This window comes from Taudactylus pleione, unplaced genomic scaffold (assembly GCF_031769625.1).
Source record: "Taudactylus pleione unplaced genomic scaffold, aTauple2 ptg000800l, whole genome shotgun sequence".
NCBI lineage: Eukaryota > Metazoa > Chordata > Amphibia > Anura > Myobatrachidae > Taudactylus > Taudactylus pleione.
In genome coordinates this window covers 41,633-59,952 of record NW_028285202.1, presented here as the reverse complement: position 1 = coordinate 59,952, position 18,320 = coordinate 41,633, and the positions used below count along the sequence as shown (strand labels likewise).

Below are 18,320 nucleotides of genomic sequence, written 5' to 3'. Positions count from 1 at the left end.
CGTGGGTCCCCGCGAACGGGGTTCCGCCTTACCTGTCCCTTGGATTCCGGGCTGCGGCCTGGGGTCCGGGAAACCTGCTAGCTAGTCCCCCTCGGAGCCCCACTGGGAGTACCTAGCACAGGCTTGGTGTCACAGTGCCACGGAGCGGTGATGGGGCGACAGCACAGATGTCCGAGGATAGACTGGTGCTGCTCACCCGTTAGTAAAAAAAAATAGAAAATAAATGAAATCATAAAATTAAAGCTTAGGCTGCTTAATGCAGCCCACTGTTATAATGGTGGTCCAGCTCCTGTCGGACACCAACGAAACTGAAGTGCCCTCAGGCTGTGGGCGGGGTATAGGGGGAAGGACCGGAGCATCCTAGGATTATAAGGCTTTGCTGAACTTAAAACAACTTACCAGGGAGGACCGAAGCCCCAGAAGCCCGGCTTCAGTCCCAAGCAGCTCTGTACCACTACCAGCAGTAGACGACAACGGTGGACGTCTCTGCTCCTTTTGAAAATGCACCGGGTCCTATAGTCATGGAAGGCCTGGATGCCGCATCAAGTGGGGGATCATCCCTCCTCCGCTGCTACTTAACCCATCCCATAAGCTCCAAATGAGCAAGGAGGTGGGACCCAAACTGTATAAATAGCAGATGGAATGACTAATGCACAGGATGTCTGCCACAGTTGAGACTTGACCACAGAACCTATAGACTTTGTAACAGAGATTCAACCAGATGAGCTGCAGCAGGACCTGTCTTCAGGGTATAGCAGAAGCTCTCCTGGTCTCTGTGCCCAACTCTGAATAATACAGAGTTCTGACTGTTGCCTTGTTTAGCAGCAATAACGCAAGATAGTACAGCACCTAGGGTGGACCAAGATGGCGGCAGCCGTCTAAACTGCACCAAAAACAAAACTAAGAGAGCCAGGAGTCAAGCAGAAGGCTGCGCTCATGTCACTTCCCCTGTGAGAACCAGAGCCTTAGGAGCAGGCTCCAGTTGGCATTTTGACAAGCTCTGCTGCCCAGCGTTGCCTCCGTAGGCTGTGACAGCCGTATCATGACCCGGGCAATGCAAATACTGAAGATGTAGCCCGAATGTGTCCTAGTTGTACTCAGAAACAAAAGTAGTAGACAAACAATAACAGAAGAAGGAAAACTTACACAGTATAACGAAACCACAAAATACGTGACATTACTTCCCTTAATAATATGCTCCTCAATAGCCGGAGTTTTCTTGCGCATAGATCTTATGTGAAAAAAATATATCACACAATAAGGCAACTCTGATATAAAAGCTTGAATTCAGCCAAGCAAAGAAAGTTCATACAGAAATCCACAAGGGTAGTATTCAGGGGAAGGGGGGAGGAGGGAATCCCGCACCCCAATAAGAATCAGAAGTAGGCCTGATTCAGATCTGCTTGCAACGCCAATATTTACACAGATTGAGCGATTGTTAGACATTGCACATGCGTGTAAGCCGCACTGTTTACATACATGGGATCCACTCGCACAGTGAGTGACAGGTAGTCAGCGTTTGGGGGAGGTTAGGGGGTGGTTGTTAGAAAAACGCAGAGGTGTCTGACCGTTTAAACACTGTTTTTGGGGCGTGCATAATTAGGCACTGCGTTCTGGCTCGCAGCAGGAGAGCCCTCTGCATGTAGTAAATTTACTCAGAAGTCCGATGGCCACCTGGTCTGCGTTCCACATTTACGAGTTTGTGTGTGAGCAGCAGATGTTCCTTACTAGCCTATGTTCTGCATAGACCCTGATAAATATGCTGTAGTGTCAGTATAGGTGTATACTCACATATGCCCTATGACTGCACAGCATCACATCACACCCATAATGTGCATTGTTTTACATATAGTAACATAGGCAGCTGTATTACTTGTATGAAATATACATTACGTAAACATTATAGGAGTATAGCATATATCCCTCTGATCAGTGACAAAATCACTATGGTGACGTCCTTGGAAGTAACGTTGTATGAGATACACCAGAGAGTGTGGGGAGGAGACTGGTCAGATCTCTGGGCTGGTAACACACAGTGACATGATGTGAGGGGGAGAGCAGGAGTATAATAGGGACTGATGGCTCCTGATGTATGAGATACACCAGAGAGTGTAGGGAGGAGACTGGTCAGATCTCTGGGCTGGTAACACACAGTGACATGATGTGAGGGGGAGAGCAGGAGTATAATAGGGACTGATGGCTCCTGATGTATGAGATACACCAGAGAGTGTAGGGAGGAGACTGGTCAGATCTCTGGGCTGGTAACACAGTGACATGATGTGAGGGGGAGAGCAGGAGTATAATAGGGGCTGATGGCTCCTGATGTATGAGATACACCAGAGAGTGTGGGGAGGAGACTGGTAACACACAGTGACATGATGTGAGGGGGGAGAGCAGGAGTATAATAGGGACTGATGGCTCCTGATGTATGAGATACACCAGAGAGTGTGCGGAGGAGACTGGTCAGATCTCTGGGCTGGTAACACACAGTGACATGATGTGAGGGGGGAGAGCAGGAGTATAATAGGGACTGATGGCTCCTGATGTATGAGATACACCAGAGAGTGTGGGGAGGAGACTGGTCAGATCTCTGGGCTGGTAACACACAGTGACATGATGTGAGGGGGGAGAGCAGGAGTATAATAGGGACTGATGGCTCCTGATGTATGAGATACACCAGAGAGTGTAGGGAGGAGACTGGTCAGATCTCTGGGCTGGTAACACAGTGACATGATGTGAGGGGGAGAGCAGGAGTATAATAGGGGCTGATGGCTCCTGATGTATGAGATACACCAGAGAGTGTGGGGAGGAGACTGGTCAGATCTCTGGGCTGGTAACACACAGTGACATGATGTGAGGGGGAGAGCAGGAGTATAATAGGGACTGATGTCTCCTGATGTATGAGATACACCAGAGAGTGTAGGGAGGAGACTGGTCAGATCTCTGGGCTGGTAACACAGTGACATGATGTGAGGGGGAGAGCAGGAGTATAATAGGGACTGATGGCTCCTGATGTATGAGATGCACCAGAGAGTGTAGGGAGGAGACTGGTCAGATCTCTGGGCTGGTAACACACAGTGACATGATGTGAGGGGGAGAGCAGGAGTATAATAGGGACTGATGGCTCCTGATGTATGAGATACACCAGAGAGTGTAGGGAGGAGACTGGTCAGATCTCTGGGCTGGTAACACAGTGACATGATGTGAGGGGGAGAGCAGGAGTATAATAGGGGCTGATGGCTCCTGATGTATGAGATACACCAGAGAGTGTGGGGAGGAGACTGGTAACACACAGTGACATGATGTGAGGGGGGAGAACAGGAGTATAATAGGGACTGATGGCTCCTGATGTATGAGATACACCAGAGAGTGTGCGGAGGAGACTGGTCAGATCTCTGGGCTGGTAACACACAGTGACATGATGTGAGGGGGGAGAGCAGGAGTATAATAGGGACTGATGGCTCCTGATGTATGAGATACACCAGAGAGTGTGGGGAGGAGACTGGTCAGATCTCTGGGCTGGTAACACACAGTGACATGATGTAAGGGGGAGAGCAGGAGTATAATAGGGACTGATGGCTCCTGATGTATGAGATACACCAGAGAGTGTGCGGAGGAGACTGGTCAGATCTCTGGGCTGGTAACACACAGTGACATGATGTGAGGGGGAGAGCAGGAGTATAATAGGGGCTGATGGCTCCTGATGTATGAGATACACCAGAGAGTGTGCGGAGGAGACTGGTCAGATCTCTGGGCTGGTAACACACAGTGACATGATGTGAGGGGGAGAGCAGGAGTATAATAGGGACTGATGGCTCCTGATGTATGAGATACACCAGAGAGTGTGCGGAGGAGACTGGTCAGATCTCTGGGCTGGTAACACACAGTGACATGATGTGAGGGGGGAGAGCAGGAGTATAATAGGGACTGATGGCTCCTGATGTATGAGATACACCAGAGAGTGTGGGGAGGAGACTGGTCAGATCTCTGGGCTGGTAACACACAGTGACATGATGTAAGGGGGAGAGCAGGAGTATAATAGGGGCTGATGGCTCCTGATGTATGAGATACACCAGAGAGTGTGGGGAGGAGACTGGTCAGATCTCTGGGCTGGTAACACACAGTGACATGATGTGAGGGGGAGAGCAGGAGTATAATAGGGGCTGATGGCTCCTGATGTATGTTATACACCAGAGAGTGTGGGGAGGAGACTGGTCAGATCTCTGGGCTGGTAACACACAGTGACATGATGTGAGGGGGAGAACAGGAGAATAATAGGGGCTGATGGTTCCTGATTCCCCCACTAGGCAAACAAATTTCCCTTATTAGTCTGTACTGACAGAGGACGGTGTAGGATAAGAGATTGCTGTAGTGACTGAGCAAGGAGAATATGTGACTCTATTCTGTAATTAGTATTTATTACTCACCTGCGCTGATATCTGTTGGGATTTCCTCCTCCTTACACTGCAGATCACCCCTCATATACGTCTCTTCTCCCTCTATATCTTCTGCCTTCATATCAGTCACATACGTCTCTTCTTCTTCCTCTGCATCTTCAGCCTTCATATCAGTCACATACGTCTCTTCTTCTCCCTCTGTATCTTCTGCTTTTATATCTTCTACCTTAATATAATATATTAATTTAATTAACACACAAAATATTAAACACTACACTAATATCAATGAGATAACACAGTATAATATCAGTGTATAAGACATACACAGCTTCTCAATGGCTCATATAGTGACACTTTGGTATATTGGTGAGACCCTAAATCCCATCTACCTGATCCTCCTGTGGGGTCCTGTGATTCTCCTCTGTACAATCCCAGGAATAAAGAGGACGGGGGCATCTCTCTGGGGTATTTCTGTTACTGGGTCCATCTGTAGGAGACACACAATGACTGAGTACATTGTCTATACAGGATTATCAGGTGATGTGTGTATATAGGGACCCCCATACAATAAATTACAGTCTCCTCTTACCCAGTGATATGAGGGTCCGGTGATTCTCCATCATCCCGTCCTTGTACAGACCCCTGTGTTCCTCTATATACTCCCCCTCCTACATGGAGACATAGACAGTGACATCCTGACACCTTATAGGAACCTGACACACACAATGATACAGTCATCACCCAGACACATCCCCTGGTGTTACTGTATAATGTCCCATTCCCAGCAGTCACCTCTCCAGTCATCACCCAGACACATCCCCTGGTGTTACTGTATAATGTTCCATTCCCAGCAGTCACCTCTCCAGTCATCACCCAGACACATCCCCTGGTGTTACTGTATAATGTCCCATTCCCAGCAGTCATCACCCAGACACATCCCCTGGTGTTACTGTATAATGTCCCATTCCCAGCAGTCACCTCTCCAGTCAGCAGCTGAATAATCCTGTTGGTGAGTTCCAGGATCTTCTGGTCATTGTCTCTCTCATGTATCAGTGAGTGAGGTGGAGGCACCGTGATGGTTTTCTGAGTCCTGCTCAGTCTTCCTGACACACGGGGACGGCTGCTGGGTGTCTCACACTTATCTGATGTCTTCTTCACTACTGTGTAATCCTGTGTATTGGGGGAGACATCATTGATACAAATACAACAGTGAGCGGCTCCCTGCTACTCGTTTACAGCTGTGCCGATGATAAGATTGTATTTATTACTATAGATATAAGTGATGTCACAGTGACACTCCCAGATCCCCTCACCTCCCCAGTCATGTCCCTGTATTATTACTATAGATATAAGTGATGTCACTGTGACACTCCCAGATCCCCTCACCTCCCCAGTCATGTCCCTGTATTATTACTATAGATATAAGTGATGTCACTGTGACACTCCCAGATCCCCTCACCTCCCCAGTCATGTCCCTGTATTATTACTATAGATATAAGTGATGTCACTGTGACACTCCCAGATCCCCTCACCTCCCCAGTCATGTCCCTGTATTATTACTATAGATATAAGTGATGTCACTGTGACACTCCCAGATCCCCTCACCTCCCCAGTCATGTCCCTGTATTATTACTATAGATATAAGTGATGTCACTGTGACACTCCCAGATCCCCTCACCTCCCCAGTCATGTCCCTGTATTATTACTATAGATATAAGTGATGTCACTGTGACACTCCCAGATCCCCTCACCTCCCCAGTCATGTCCCTGTATTATTACTATAGATATAAGTGATGTCACTGTGACACTCCCAGATCCCCTCACCTCCCCAGTCATGTCCCTGTATTATTACTATAGATATAAGTGATGTCACTGTGACACTCCCAGATCCCCTCACCTCCCCAGTCATGTCCCTGTATTATTACTATAGATATAAGTGATGTCACTGTGACACTCCCAGATCCCCTCACCTCCCCAGTCATGTCCCTGTATTATTACTATAGCTATAAGTGATGTCACAGTGACACTCCCAGATCCCCTCACCTCCCCAGTCATGTCCCTGTATTATTACTATAGCTATAAGTGATGTCACAGTGACACTCTCAGATCCCCTCACCTCCCCAGTCATGTCCCTGTATTATTACTATAGATATAAGTGATGTCACAGTGACACTCCCAGATCCCCTCACCTCCCCAGTCATGTCCCTGTATTATTACTATAGATATAAGTGATGTCACTGTGACACTCCCAGATCCCCTCACCTCCCCAGTCATGTCCCTGTATTATTACTATAGATATAAGTGATGTCACTGTGACACTCCCAGATCCCCTCACCTCCGCAGTCATGTCCCTGTATTATTACTATAGATATAAGTGATGTCACTGTGACACTCCCAGATCCCCTCACCTCTCCAGTCATGTCCCTGTATTATTACTATAGATATAAGTGATGTCACTGTGACACTCCCAGATCCCCTCACCTCTCCAGTCATGTCCCTGTATTATTACTATAGATATAAGTGATGTCACTGTGACACTCCCAGATCCCCTCACCTCCCCAGTCATGTCCCTGTATTATTACTATAGATATAAGTGATGTCACTGTGACACTCCCAGATCCCCTCACCTCCCCAGTCATGTCCCTGTATTATTACTATAGCTATAAGTGATGTCACAGTGACACTCCCAGATCCCCTCACCTCCCCAGTCATGTCCCTGTATTATTACTATAGCTATAAGTGATGTCACAGTGACACTCTCAGATCCCCTCACCTCCCCAGTCATGTCCCTGTATTATTACTATAGCTATAAGTGATGTCACTGTGACACTCCCAGATCCTCTCACCTCCCCAGTCATGTCCCTGTATTATTACTATAGATATAAGTGATGTCACTGTGACACTCCCAGATCCTCTCACCTCCCCAGTCATGTCCCTGTATTATTACTATAGATATAAGTGATGTCACTGTGACACTCCCAGATCCCCTCACCTCCCCAGTCATGTCCCTGTATTATTACTATAGCTATAAGTGATGTCACAGTGACACTCCCAGATCCCCTCACCTCCCCAGTCATGTCCCTGTATTATTACTATAGCTATAAGTGATGTCACAGTGACACTCTCAGATCCCCTCACCTCCCCAGTCATGTCCCTGTATTATTACTATAGCTATAAGTGATGTCACTGTGACACTCCCAGATCCTCTCACCTCCCCAGTCATGTCCCTGTATTATTACTATAGCTATAAGTGATGTCACTGTGACACTCCCAGATCCTCTCACCTCCCCAGTCATGTCCCTGTATTATTACTATAGATATAAGTGATGTCACTGTGACACTCCCAGATCCCCTCACCTCCCCAGTCATGTCCCTGTATTATTACTATAGATATAAGTGATGTCACTGTGACACTCCCAGATCCCCTCACCTCCCCAGTCATGTCCCTGTATTATTACTATAGATATAAGTGATGTCACTGTGACACTCCCAGATCCTCTCACCTCCCCAGTCATGTCCCTGTATTATTACTATAGATATAAGTGATGTCACTGTGACACTCCCAGATCCTCTCACCTCCCCAGTCATGTCCCTGTATTATTACTATAGATATAAGTGATGTCAGTGTGACACTCCCAGATCCCCTCACCTCCCCAGTCATGTCCCTGTATTATTACTATAGATATAAGTGATGTCACTGTGACACTCCCAGATCCCCTCACCTCCCCAGTCATGTCCCTGTATTATTACTATAGATATAAGTGATGTCACTGTGACACTCCCAGATCCCCTCACCTCCCCAGTCATGTCCCTGTATTATTACTATAGCTATAAGTGATGTCACTGTGACACTCCCAGATCCTCTCACCTCCCCAGTCATGTCCCTGTATTATTACTATAGCTATAAGTGATGTCAGTGTGACACTCCCAGATCCCCTCACCTCCCCAGTCATGTCCCTGTATTATTACTATAGATATAAGTGATGTCAGTGTGACACTCCCAGATCCCCTCACCTCCCCAGTCATGTCCCTGTATTATTACTATAGATATAAGTGATGTCACTGTGACACTCCCAGATCCCCTCACCTCCCCAGTCATGTCCCTGTATTATTACTATAGATATAAGTGATGTCACTGTGACACTCCCAGATCCTCTCACCTCCCCAGTCATGTCCCTGTATTATTACTATAGATATAAGTGATGTCACTGTGACACTCCCAGATCCCCTCACCTCCCCAGTCATGTCCCTGTATTATTACTATAGCTATAAGTGATGTCACTGTGACACTCCCAGATCCTCTCACCTCCCCAGTCATGTCCCTGTATTATTACTATAGATATAAGTGATGTCAGTGTGACACTCCCAGATCCCCTCACCTCCCCAGTCATGTCCCTGTATTATTACTATAGATATAAGTGATGTCACTGTGACACTCCCAGATCCCCTCACCTCCCCAGTCATGTCCCTGTATTATTACTATAGATATAAGTGATGTCACTGTGACACTCCCAGATCCCCTCACCTCCCCAGTCATGTCCCTGTATTATTACTATAGCTATAAGTGATGTCACTGTGACACTCCCAGATCCCCTCACCTCCCCAGTCATGTCCCTGTATTATTACTATAGCTATAAGTGATGTCAGTGTGACACTCCCAGATCCCCTCACCTCCCCAGTCATGTCCCTGTATTATTACTATAGATATAAGTGATGTCACTGTGACACTCCCAGATCCCCTCACCTCCCCAGTCATGTCCCTGTATTATTACTATAGCTATAAGTGATGTCACTGTGACACTCCCAGATCCTCTCACCTCCCCAGTCATGTCCCTGTATTATTACTATAGCTATAAGTGATGTCAGTGTGACACTCCCAGATCCCCTCACCTCCCCAGTCATGTCCCTGTATTATTACTATAGATATAAGTGATGTCACTGTGACACTCCCAGATCCTCTCACCTCCCCAGTCATGTCCCTGTATTATTACTATAGATATAAGTGATGTCACTGTGACACTCCCAGATCCCCTCACCTCCCCAGTCATGTCCCTGTATTATTACTATAGCTATAAGTGATGTCACTGTGACACTCCCAGATCCCCTCACCTCCCCAGTCATGTCCCTGTATTATTACTATAGATATAAGTGATGTCAGTGTGACACTCCCAGATCCCCTCACCTCCCCAGTTAGCACGTAGATGATCTCCAGAGTGAGATGTAAGATCCTTTCAGTCATGTGACTCTTATCTGTGTCCATCCTCAGTGCAATGTTCAGGCACCACTATCACTTAGGGTCTAATACAGACTCTAATTCCTTACAGTTCAGTTGTCTAGGAATAAAGATAAAAATTATAATACACATTACATTGAGCACATGTAGCATGAGCCATCTTTCGTAATAAAAAACAGAAAATGGGCCTCAGACTGCACACCCTGAACATATATATATATATATTCCTCGTTATGCCGGTACTCTGTAATAAAGTACAATGGACTCCGGTGCCCGTCCTGACCTTTGAATCAACATTCACCAAAAAATAGACGGCACTCAGAGAATTTAAAAAACCATAATTGTATTCAATATGAGCCTTTACGGTGACGTTTCGAGGTGTGACCCTCTTTCTCAAGCCTCCAGCATAATGAAAATTGGATTTGCTACCTGTGGAGACAATTGATATATAGACAAAAAGGAGAAATACAAGTGCACAACTCCAAATTAACTGAATACATTTTGCAGTACAGTGTTCTCCCCAGAAATGTTTTCCAGCCGAGTGGCATCCAAAAGTAGCCGGGTGGGGGTCTTCACAATTATGCGCGCGCCGGGAAAAAGGGTATCTCCCTTACCAATCCAGCCCGACAGGTCTCAGGCTGCTTCCCCACTGGCTCTCAGTCAAAAGTGCCCATTATGCAGTGCCCCCTGTAGTTTTCCCCTTTATGCAGTGCCCCCTGTTGTTTAACTTTGCCCTTATGCATTGCCCCCTGGCTGAAGTAGTGCCTCTATGTAGTGCCCCCAGACTGGTCCCTTATGTAGTGCCCCCAGGCTTAAATTGTGTCCCCAGACTGGTCCTGGCCCTAGCCCAGCACTTACCTTTACTTGCTGGCCGCTCCTACTCCCGCTGCCTCGCGCTGACTGGATCGAACTAGATCCAGCAGGTGCGCGGAAAGGCTCCTCACGTCGCGGATGACGTCATTAGCCTCCGGTCACTTCAGAGGCCAGCGTTCCACAGCGGGGGTCGGAGGGGAAAAGTGCCGGGCGATGCGCCTGCAGAAAACAGCCTGGGGAGAACACTGAATAGAGGTTTTTGGCATACTCTTGGCCCAGGTTATGGGCCTACCCACCACATCCGGGTAACCTCTGTAGGATAGGTCCCTAACATAGTAGGGTTCAAATCCAGAGTGCAGGACACCCCCAAACTAGCCCAGCTAAACCACCCCAAAGCACTGCTCTAATAAGAATAAAAAAGCGAAATATATATATTAAAATTTGGGGGGCGTGGATCCCCCTGGATTGCTTTGTTTGATCTGTTTCAGGGCACCGCATTATAACACAATTTTCCATTATAACACATTTTAATGTTTCACTGTCCGTTTTGTGTGCATGTTTATATATATATATATATATATATATATATATATTTTTTTTTCACGTTTTACTTTTTATTCTTCATATGCAGCTGCGGCTGCTCTTAATTATTTATTTATTACCAGTTATTTATATAGCGTACACATATTCCGCAGCGCTGTACGGAGAACATTTGGCCATTCACATCAGTCCCTGTCCCAGTGTGGAGCTTACACTCTATATTCTCTACCACATGCTCACACACATACTGTACTTACACTAGGGCTTGACAAATTTTTCTAAAATCTAGGAGTCAGGATGAAAGTGTAGGAGCCAGATCACTGTCCCCCCACAAAAAATTACAGGAGTGATTGAGGAGCACAGCTGTGTGTGTTATGCAACTGTTATACACACTATACTAGTCCACAAAATGGTCACAGTTGATTGGATATAGTAACATGGAGGCCCCCTATTACTGCTCTGCACAGCTAATCTGCTCCACCCCCCACCCTCCAGTAATAACGGACCACATTCCATATAAAACAATGGTGCCAGAAAGTACAACATAACCCCCCCTCCCCACGTGGTCACACCACTATCCCTCTGAAGCTGCTCCCGCAATCCCTGGCCACGCATAGACCCTATTATCGGAGAGCTCTATGCAGCCAGAGATACAGTAAACAGTATACAGACGGGACATACTGGAGGATCAGCGTAGACTGAGACAGACAGCAGGGGTCAGAGCAGTACAGGAGGAGTCAGTGCAGGCCAGGACGGACAGAGGCACAGCAGTCACCGCAGGGGACACTCAGCACATGCACTCTTGTGCATGAAATGAACGCCGCAATACTATAGGCACGAATCTCCGCCGAAGCTGATGAGGATCTGCTTCCTCCCTCACTGCAAAATCTGGTAGCCAGGCAGCAAAATCTGGTAGCCATGGCGACCTGGCCCCTGGGATTTGTCAAGCCCTGACTTACACACTAGGGTTAATTTTTGTTGCGAGCCAATTAACCTACCAGTATATTTTTGGAGTGTGGGAGGAAATCGGAGGAAACCCAAGCAAGCACAGGGAGAATATACAAACTCCACACAGTTAGTACTGTAGTGGGAACTATTTCCTTTACACTTCACTTTTCTTATTAGAGCGGAGCCTTGGGGTGGCTTAGCTGGGCTAGTTTGGGGTGTCCTGTGCTCTGGATTTGAACCCTAGTATGATAGGGACCTACCAGACAGAGGTTACCCGGATGTGGGGGGTAGGCCCATAACCTTGGCCAAGATTATGCCAAAATCCTCTATTTACTGCAAAATGTATTTATTTATATATAATCAGTTAATTTGGAGTTGAGCACATGTATTTCTTCTTTTTGTGTATATATCAATGGTCTCCACAGGTAGCACTTCCAAATTATTTATTTATTTATATTATATATATATATAAATAATTTGGAAGTGCTACCTGTGGAGACCATTGATATATACACAAAAAGAAGAAATATATATATATGCAGGGTGTGCAGTCTGAGGCCCATTTTCTATGTAATCTAATCACTGCGTTGCTTTGCGCACCTGAAATCTTGAGATACTTTCTGCTCAGACTAACACCCCACCCTAAATATTCAAAGCCGGCTTTGTATATAGATACTTTTTTCTTCTGGTAAACACCAGCAAGATGTGGACTAAAGCTGCATACACACACAACGATTTTTTGAACGATTATCGTTAACTATATCGTTTATCATTCACTTTCTGAGTTAAAACGATGAACGATTATTGATCATGTGCGTTCACGTTTGTAGTTTAGTCAGACTGACCAACTCAATGATTTTCTTTAAGGGAATATGCAAAAATCGTTTGCAGTTCAAAAAAATTGTTCATTACATTTAGTAAACGATTTTCATTAATTTTTCCCTTGAAAAAATTAACGAAAATCGTTTACTAAAATCGTTCATTTACAAAATCGTTGTGTGTGTATGCAGCTTTAGAGGTCATTTGTACACCATATACCATCGGAGATATTTACAAGGATTTATGGAGCGAGCACATATATTATTAAAACAGCATTTGTTCATTTACAGACTGAGGGTTCATTGATATAAATTACCTTCAAGCATTTTTCATAGTATGAATAGATCCAGCAACATATTTATAAAATAATTACGTTATATCTATATATATTATTTATATGCTAGTGTATGATATATTTTATTTGGCCAAAACATGAATTGTATACATTGTGTTTATTTTAGATTTACATAACAAATTGTTAAACCTTTTTAAATAATTGATGTTGGCATATTTGCATATAAATTGACATCTGACCACTCTTATTGCGCTGTTGATACACAAAATATTTTCAGTACCCCATATAGGACACACACATACAGGTCCCACCCCCCCCATACAGGACACACACATACAGGTCACACACCCCCAGGTCCCACCCCCCCATATAGGACACACACATACAGGTCCCACCCCCCCCATATAGGACACACACATACAGGTCCCACCCCCCCATATAGGACACACACATACAGGTCCCACCCCCCCCATATAGGACACACACATACAGGTCCCACACCCCCCCCATAAAGGACACACACATACAGGTCCCACCCCCCCCATATAGGACACACACATACAGGTCCCACCCCCCCCCATATAGGACACACACATACAGGTCCCACCCCCCCCCCCCCATAAAGGACACACATATACAGGTCCCACCCCCCCCATATAGGACACACACATACAGGTCCCACCCCCCCATATAGGACACACACATACAGGTCCCACCCCCCCATATAGGACACACACATACAGGTCCCACCCCCCCATATAGGACACACACATACAGGTCCCACCCCCCCATATAGGACACACACACAGGTCACACCCCCCCATAGAGGACACACACATACAGGTCACGCCCCCCTATAGAGAACACACACATACAGGTCCCACCCCCCACATAGGACACACACATACAGGTCACACACCCCCATATAGGACACACACATACAGGTCCCACCCCACCCCCCCCATAAAGGACACACACATACAGGTCCCACCCCCCCCATATAGGACACACACACATACAGGTCCCACACCCCCCCCCCATAAAGGACACACATATACAGGTCCCACCCCCCCATATAGGACACACACACATACAGGTCCCACACCCCCCCCCCATAAAGGACACACACATACAGGTCCCACCCCCCCATAAAGGACACACATATACAGGTCCCACACACCCCCCCATAAAGGACACACATATACAGGTCCCACACACCCCCCCATAAAGGACACACATATACAGGTCCCACACACCCCCCCATATAGGACACACACAGGTCCCACCCCACCCCCCCTATATAGGACACACACATACAGGTCCCACACACCCCCCCCATAAAGGACACACATATACAGGTCCCACCCCCCCATATAGGACACACACACATACAGGTCCCACACCCCCCCCCATAAAGGACACACACATACAGGTCCCACACCCCCCCCCCCATAAAGGACACACACATACAGGTCCCACCCCCCCTATATAGGACACACACATACAGGTCCCACACCCCCCCCCCATAAAGGACACACACATACAGGTCCCACCCCCCCATAAAGGACACACACATACAGGTCCCACCCCCCCCCCCATAAAGGACACACACATACAGGTCCCACACCCCCCCCCCATAAAGGACACACCCCCCCCCCATACAGGTCCCACCCCCCCATAAAGGACACACACATACAGGTCCCACACCCCCCCCCATAAAGGACACACACATACAGGTCCCACCCCCCCATAAAGGACACACACATACAGGTCCCACCCCCCCATAAAGGACAGGTCCATACAGGTCCATACACACATACAGGTCCCACCCCCCCATAAAGGACAGGTCCATACAGGTCCCACACCCCCCCCCATAAAGGACACACACATACAGGTCCCACACCCCCCCCCCATAAAGGACACACACATACAGGTCACACACATACAGGTCCCACCCCCCCATAAAGGACAGGTCCATACAGGTCCCACACCCCCCCCCATAAAGGACACACATACAGGTCCCACACCCCCCCATAAAGGACACACATATACAGGTCCCACACACCCCCCCATATAGGACACACACAGGTCCCACCCCACCCCCCCTATATAGGACACACACATACAGGTCCCACACCCCCCCCCCCATAAAGGACACACATATACAGGTCCCACCCCCCCATATAGGACACACACACATACAGGTCCCACACCCCCCCCCATAAAGGACACACATACAGGTCCCACCCCCCCATAAAGGACACACACATACAGGTCCCACCCCCCCATAAAGGACAGGTCCATACAGGTCCATACACACATACAGGTCCCACCCCCCCATAAAGGACAGGTCCATACAGGTCCCACACCCCCCCCCATAAAGGACACACACATACAGGTCCCACACCCCCCCCCCATAAAGGACACACACATACAGGTCACACACATACAGGTCCCACCCCCCCCATAAAGGACAGGTCCATACAGGTCCCACACCCCCCCCCCATAAAGGACACACACATACAGGTCCCACACCCCCCCCCCATAAAGGACACACACATACAGGTCCCACCCCCCCTATATAGGACACACACATACAGGTCCCACACCCCCCCCCCCCATAAAGGACACACACATACAGGTCCCACCCCCCCATAAAGGACACACACATACAGGTCCCACACCCCCCCCCCATAAAGGACACACACATACAGGTCCCACACCCCCCCCCATAAAGGACACACCCCCCCCCATACAGGTCCACCCCCCCATAAAGGACACACACATACAGGTCCCACACCCCCCCCCATAAAGGACACACACATACAGGTCCCACCCCCCCCATAAAGGACACACACATACAGGTCCCACCCCCCCATAAAGGACACACACATACAGGTCCCACACCCCCCATATAGGACACACACATACAGGTCCCACCCCCCCCATATAGGACACACACATACAGGTCCCACCCCCCCCATACAGGACACACACATACAGGTCACACCCCCCCATAAAGGACACACACATACAGGTCCCACACCCCCCCCCCATAAAGGACACACACATACAGGTCCCACCCCCCCATAAAGGACACACACATACAGGTCCCACCCCCCCATAAAGGACACACACATACAGGTCCCACCCCCCCATAAAGGACACACACATACAGGTCCCACACCCCCCCCCATAAAGGACACACACATACAGGTCCCACCCCCCCATAAAGGACACACACATACAGGTCCCACCCCCCCATAAAGGACACACACATACAGGTCCCACACCCCCCCCCATAAAGGACACACACATACAGGTCCCACACCCCCCCCCCATAAAGGACACACACATACAGGTCCCACCCCCCCATAAAGGACACACACATACAGGTCCCACACCCCCCCCCCATAAAGGACACACACATACAGGTCCCACCCCCCCATAAAGGACACACACATACAGGTCCCACCCCCCCATAAAGGACACACACATACAGGTCCCACACCCCCCATATAGGACACACACATACAGGTCCCACCCCCCCCATATAGGACACACACATACAGGTCCCACCCCCCCCATACAGGACACACACATACAGGTCCCACCCCCCCATAAAGGACACACACATACAGGTCCCACACCCCCCCCCATAAAGGACACACACATACAGGTCCCACCCCCCCATAAAGGACACACACATACAGGTCCCACCCCCCCATAAAGGACACACACATACAGGTCCCACACCCCCCCCCCATAAAGGACACACACATACAGGTCCCACACCCCCCCCCATAAAGGACACACACATACAGGTCCCACCCCCCCATAAAGGACACACACATACAGGTCCCACCCCCCCATAAAGGACACACACATACAGGTCCCACCCCCCCATAAAGGACACACACATACAGGTCCCACCCCCCCCCCCCATAAAGGACACACACATACAGGTCCCACACCCCCCCCCATAAAGGACACACACATACAGGTCCACACACCCCCCCCATAAAGGACACACACATACAGGTCCCACCCCCCCATAAAGGACACACACATACAGGTCCCACCCCCCCCCCCATAAAGGACACACACATACAGGTCCCACCCCCCCATAAAGGACACACACATACAGGTCCCACCCCCCCATAAAGGACACACACATACAGGTCCCACACCCCCCATATAGGACACACACATACAGGTCCCACCCCCCCCATATAGGACACACACATACAGGTCCCACCCCCCCCCATATAGGACACACACATACAGGTCCCACCCCCCCCCATATAGGACACACACATACAGGTCCCACCCCCCCCATACAGGACACACACATACAGGTCCCACCCCCCCATAAAGGACACACACATACAGGTCCCACACCCCCCCCCATAAAGGACACACACATACAGGTCCCACCCCCCCCATAAAGGACACACACATACAGGTCCCACCCCCCCATAAAGGACACACACATACAGGTCCCACCCCCCCATAAAGGACACACACATACAGGTCCCACACCCCCCCCCATAAAGGACACACACATACAGGTCCCACACCCCCCATAAAGGACACACACATACAGGTCCCACCCCCCCCATAAAGGACACACACATACAGGTCCCACCCCCCCCATAAAGGACACACACATACAGGTCCCACCCCCCCCATAAAGGACACACACATACAGGTCCCACCCCACCCCCCCTATATAGGACACACACATACAGGTCCCACCCCCCCATAAAGGACACACACATACAGGTCCCACCCCCCCATAAAGGACACACACATACAGGTCCCACACCCCCCCCCATAAAGGACACACACATACAGGTCCCACACCCCCCCCCATAAAGGACACACACATACAGGTCCCACACCCCCCCCCATAAAGGACACACACATACAGGTCCCACACCCCCCCCCATAAAGGACACACACATACAGGTCCCACACCCCCCCCCATAAAGGACACACACATACAGGTCCCACCCCCCCCATAAAGGACACACACATACAGGTCCCACCCCCCCATAAAGGACACACACATACAGGTCCCACCCCCCCCATATAGGACACACACATACAGGTCCCACCCCCCCCATACAGGACACACACATACAGGTCCCACCCCCCCATAAAGGACACACACATACAGGTCCCACACCCCCCCCCATAAAGGACACACACATACAGGTCCCACCCCCCCATAAAGGACACACATATACAGGTCCCACCCCCCCATAAAGGA

General features: G+C 48.8%; 1 protein-coding gene across 1 annotated transcript in view; it reads right to left on the bottom strand.

The window, feature by feature from the left end:
• The window catches only part of LOC148474894 (uncharacterized), a 136,796-nt gene that overhangs the window by 115,910 nt on the left and 2,566 nt on the right, over nucleotides 1-18,320 (bottom strand). The window contains 5 exon segments of the mRNA XM_088457976.1: nucleotides 4,428-4,623; nucleotides 4,787-4,884; nucleotides 4,987-5,065; nucleotides 5,376-5,567; nucleotides 9,580-9,730. Of these exon segments, the coding sequence (XP_088314102.1) occupies nucleotides 4,428-4,623; nucleotides 4,787-4,884; nucleotides 4,987-5,065; nucleotides 5,376-5,567; nucleotides 9,580-9,657 (643 nt within the window). The 5' untranslated portion in view covers nucleotides 9,658-9,730.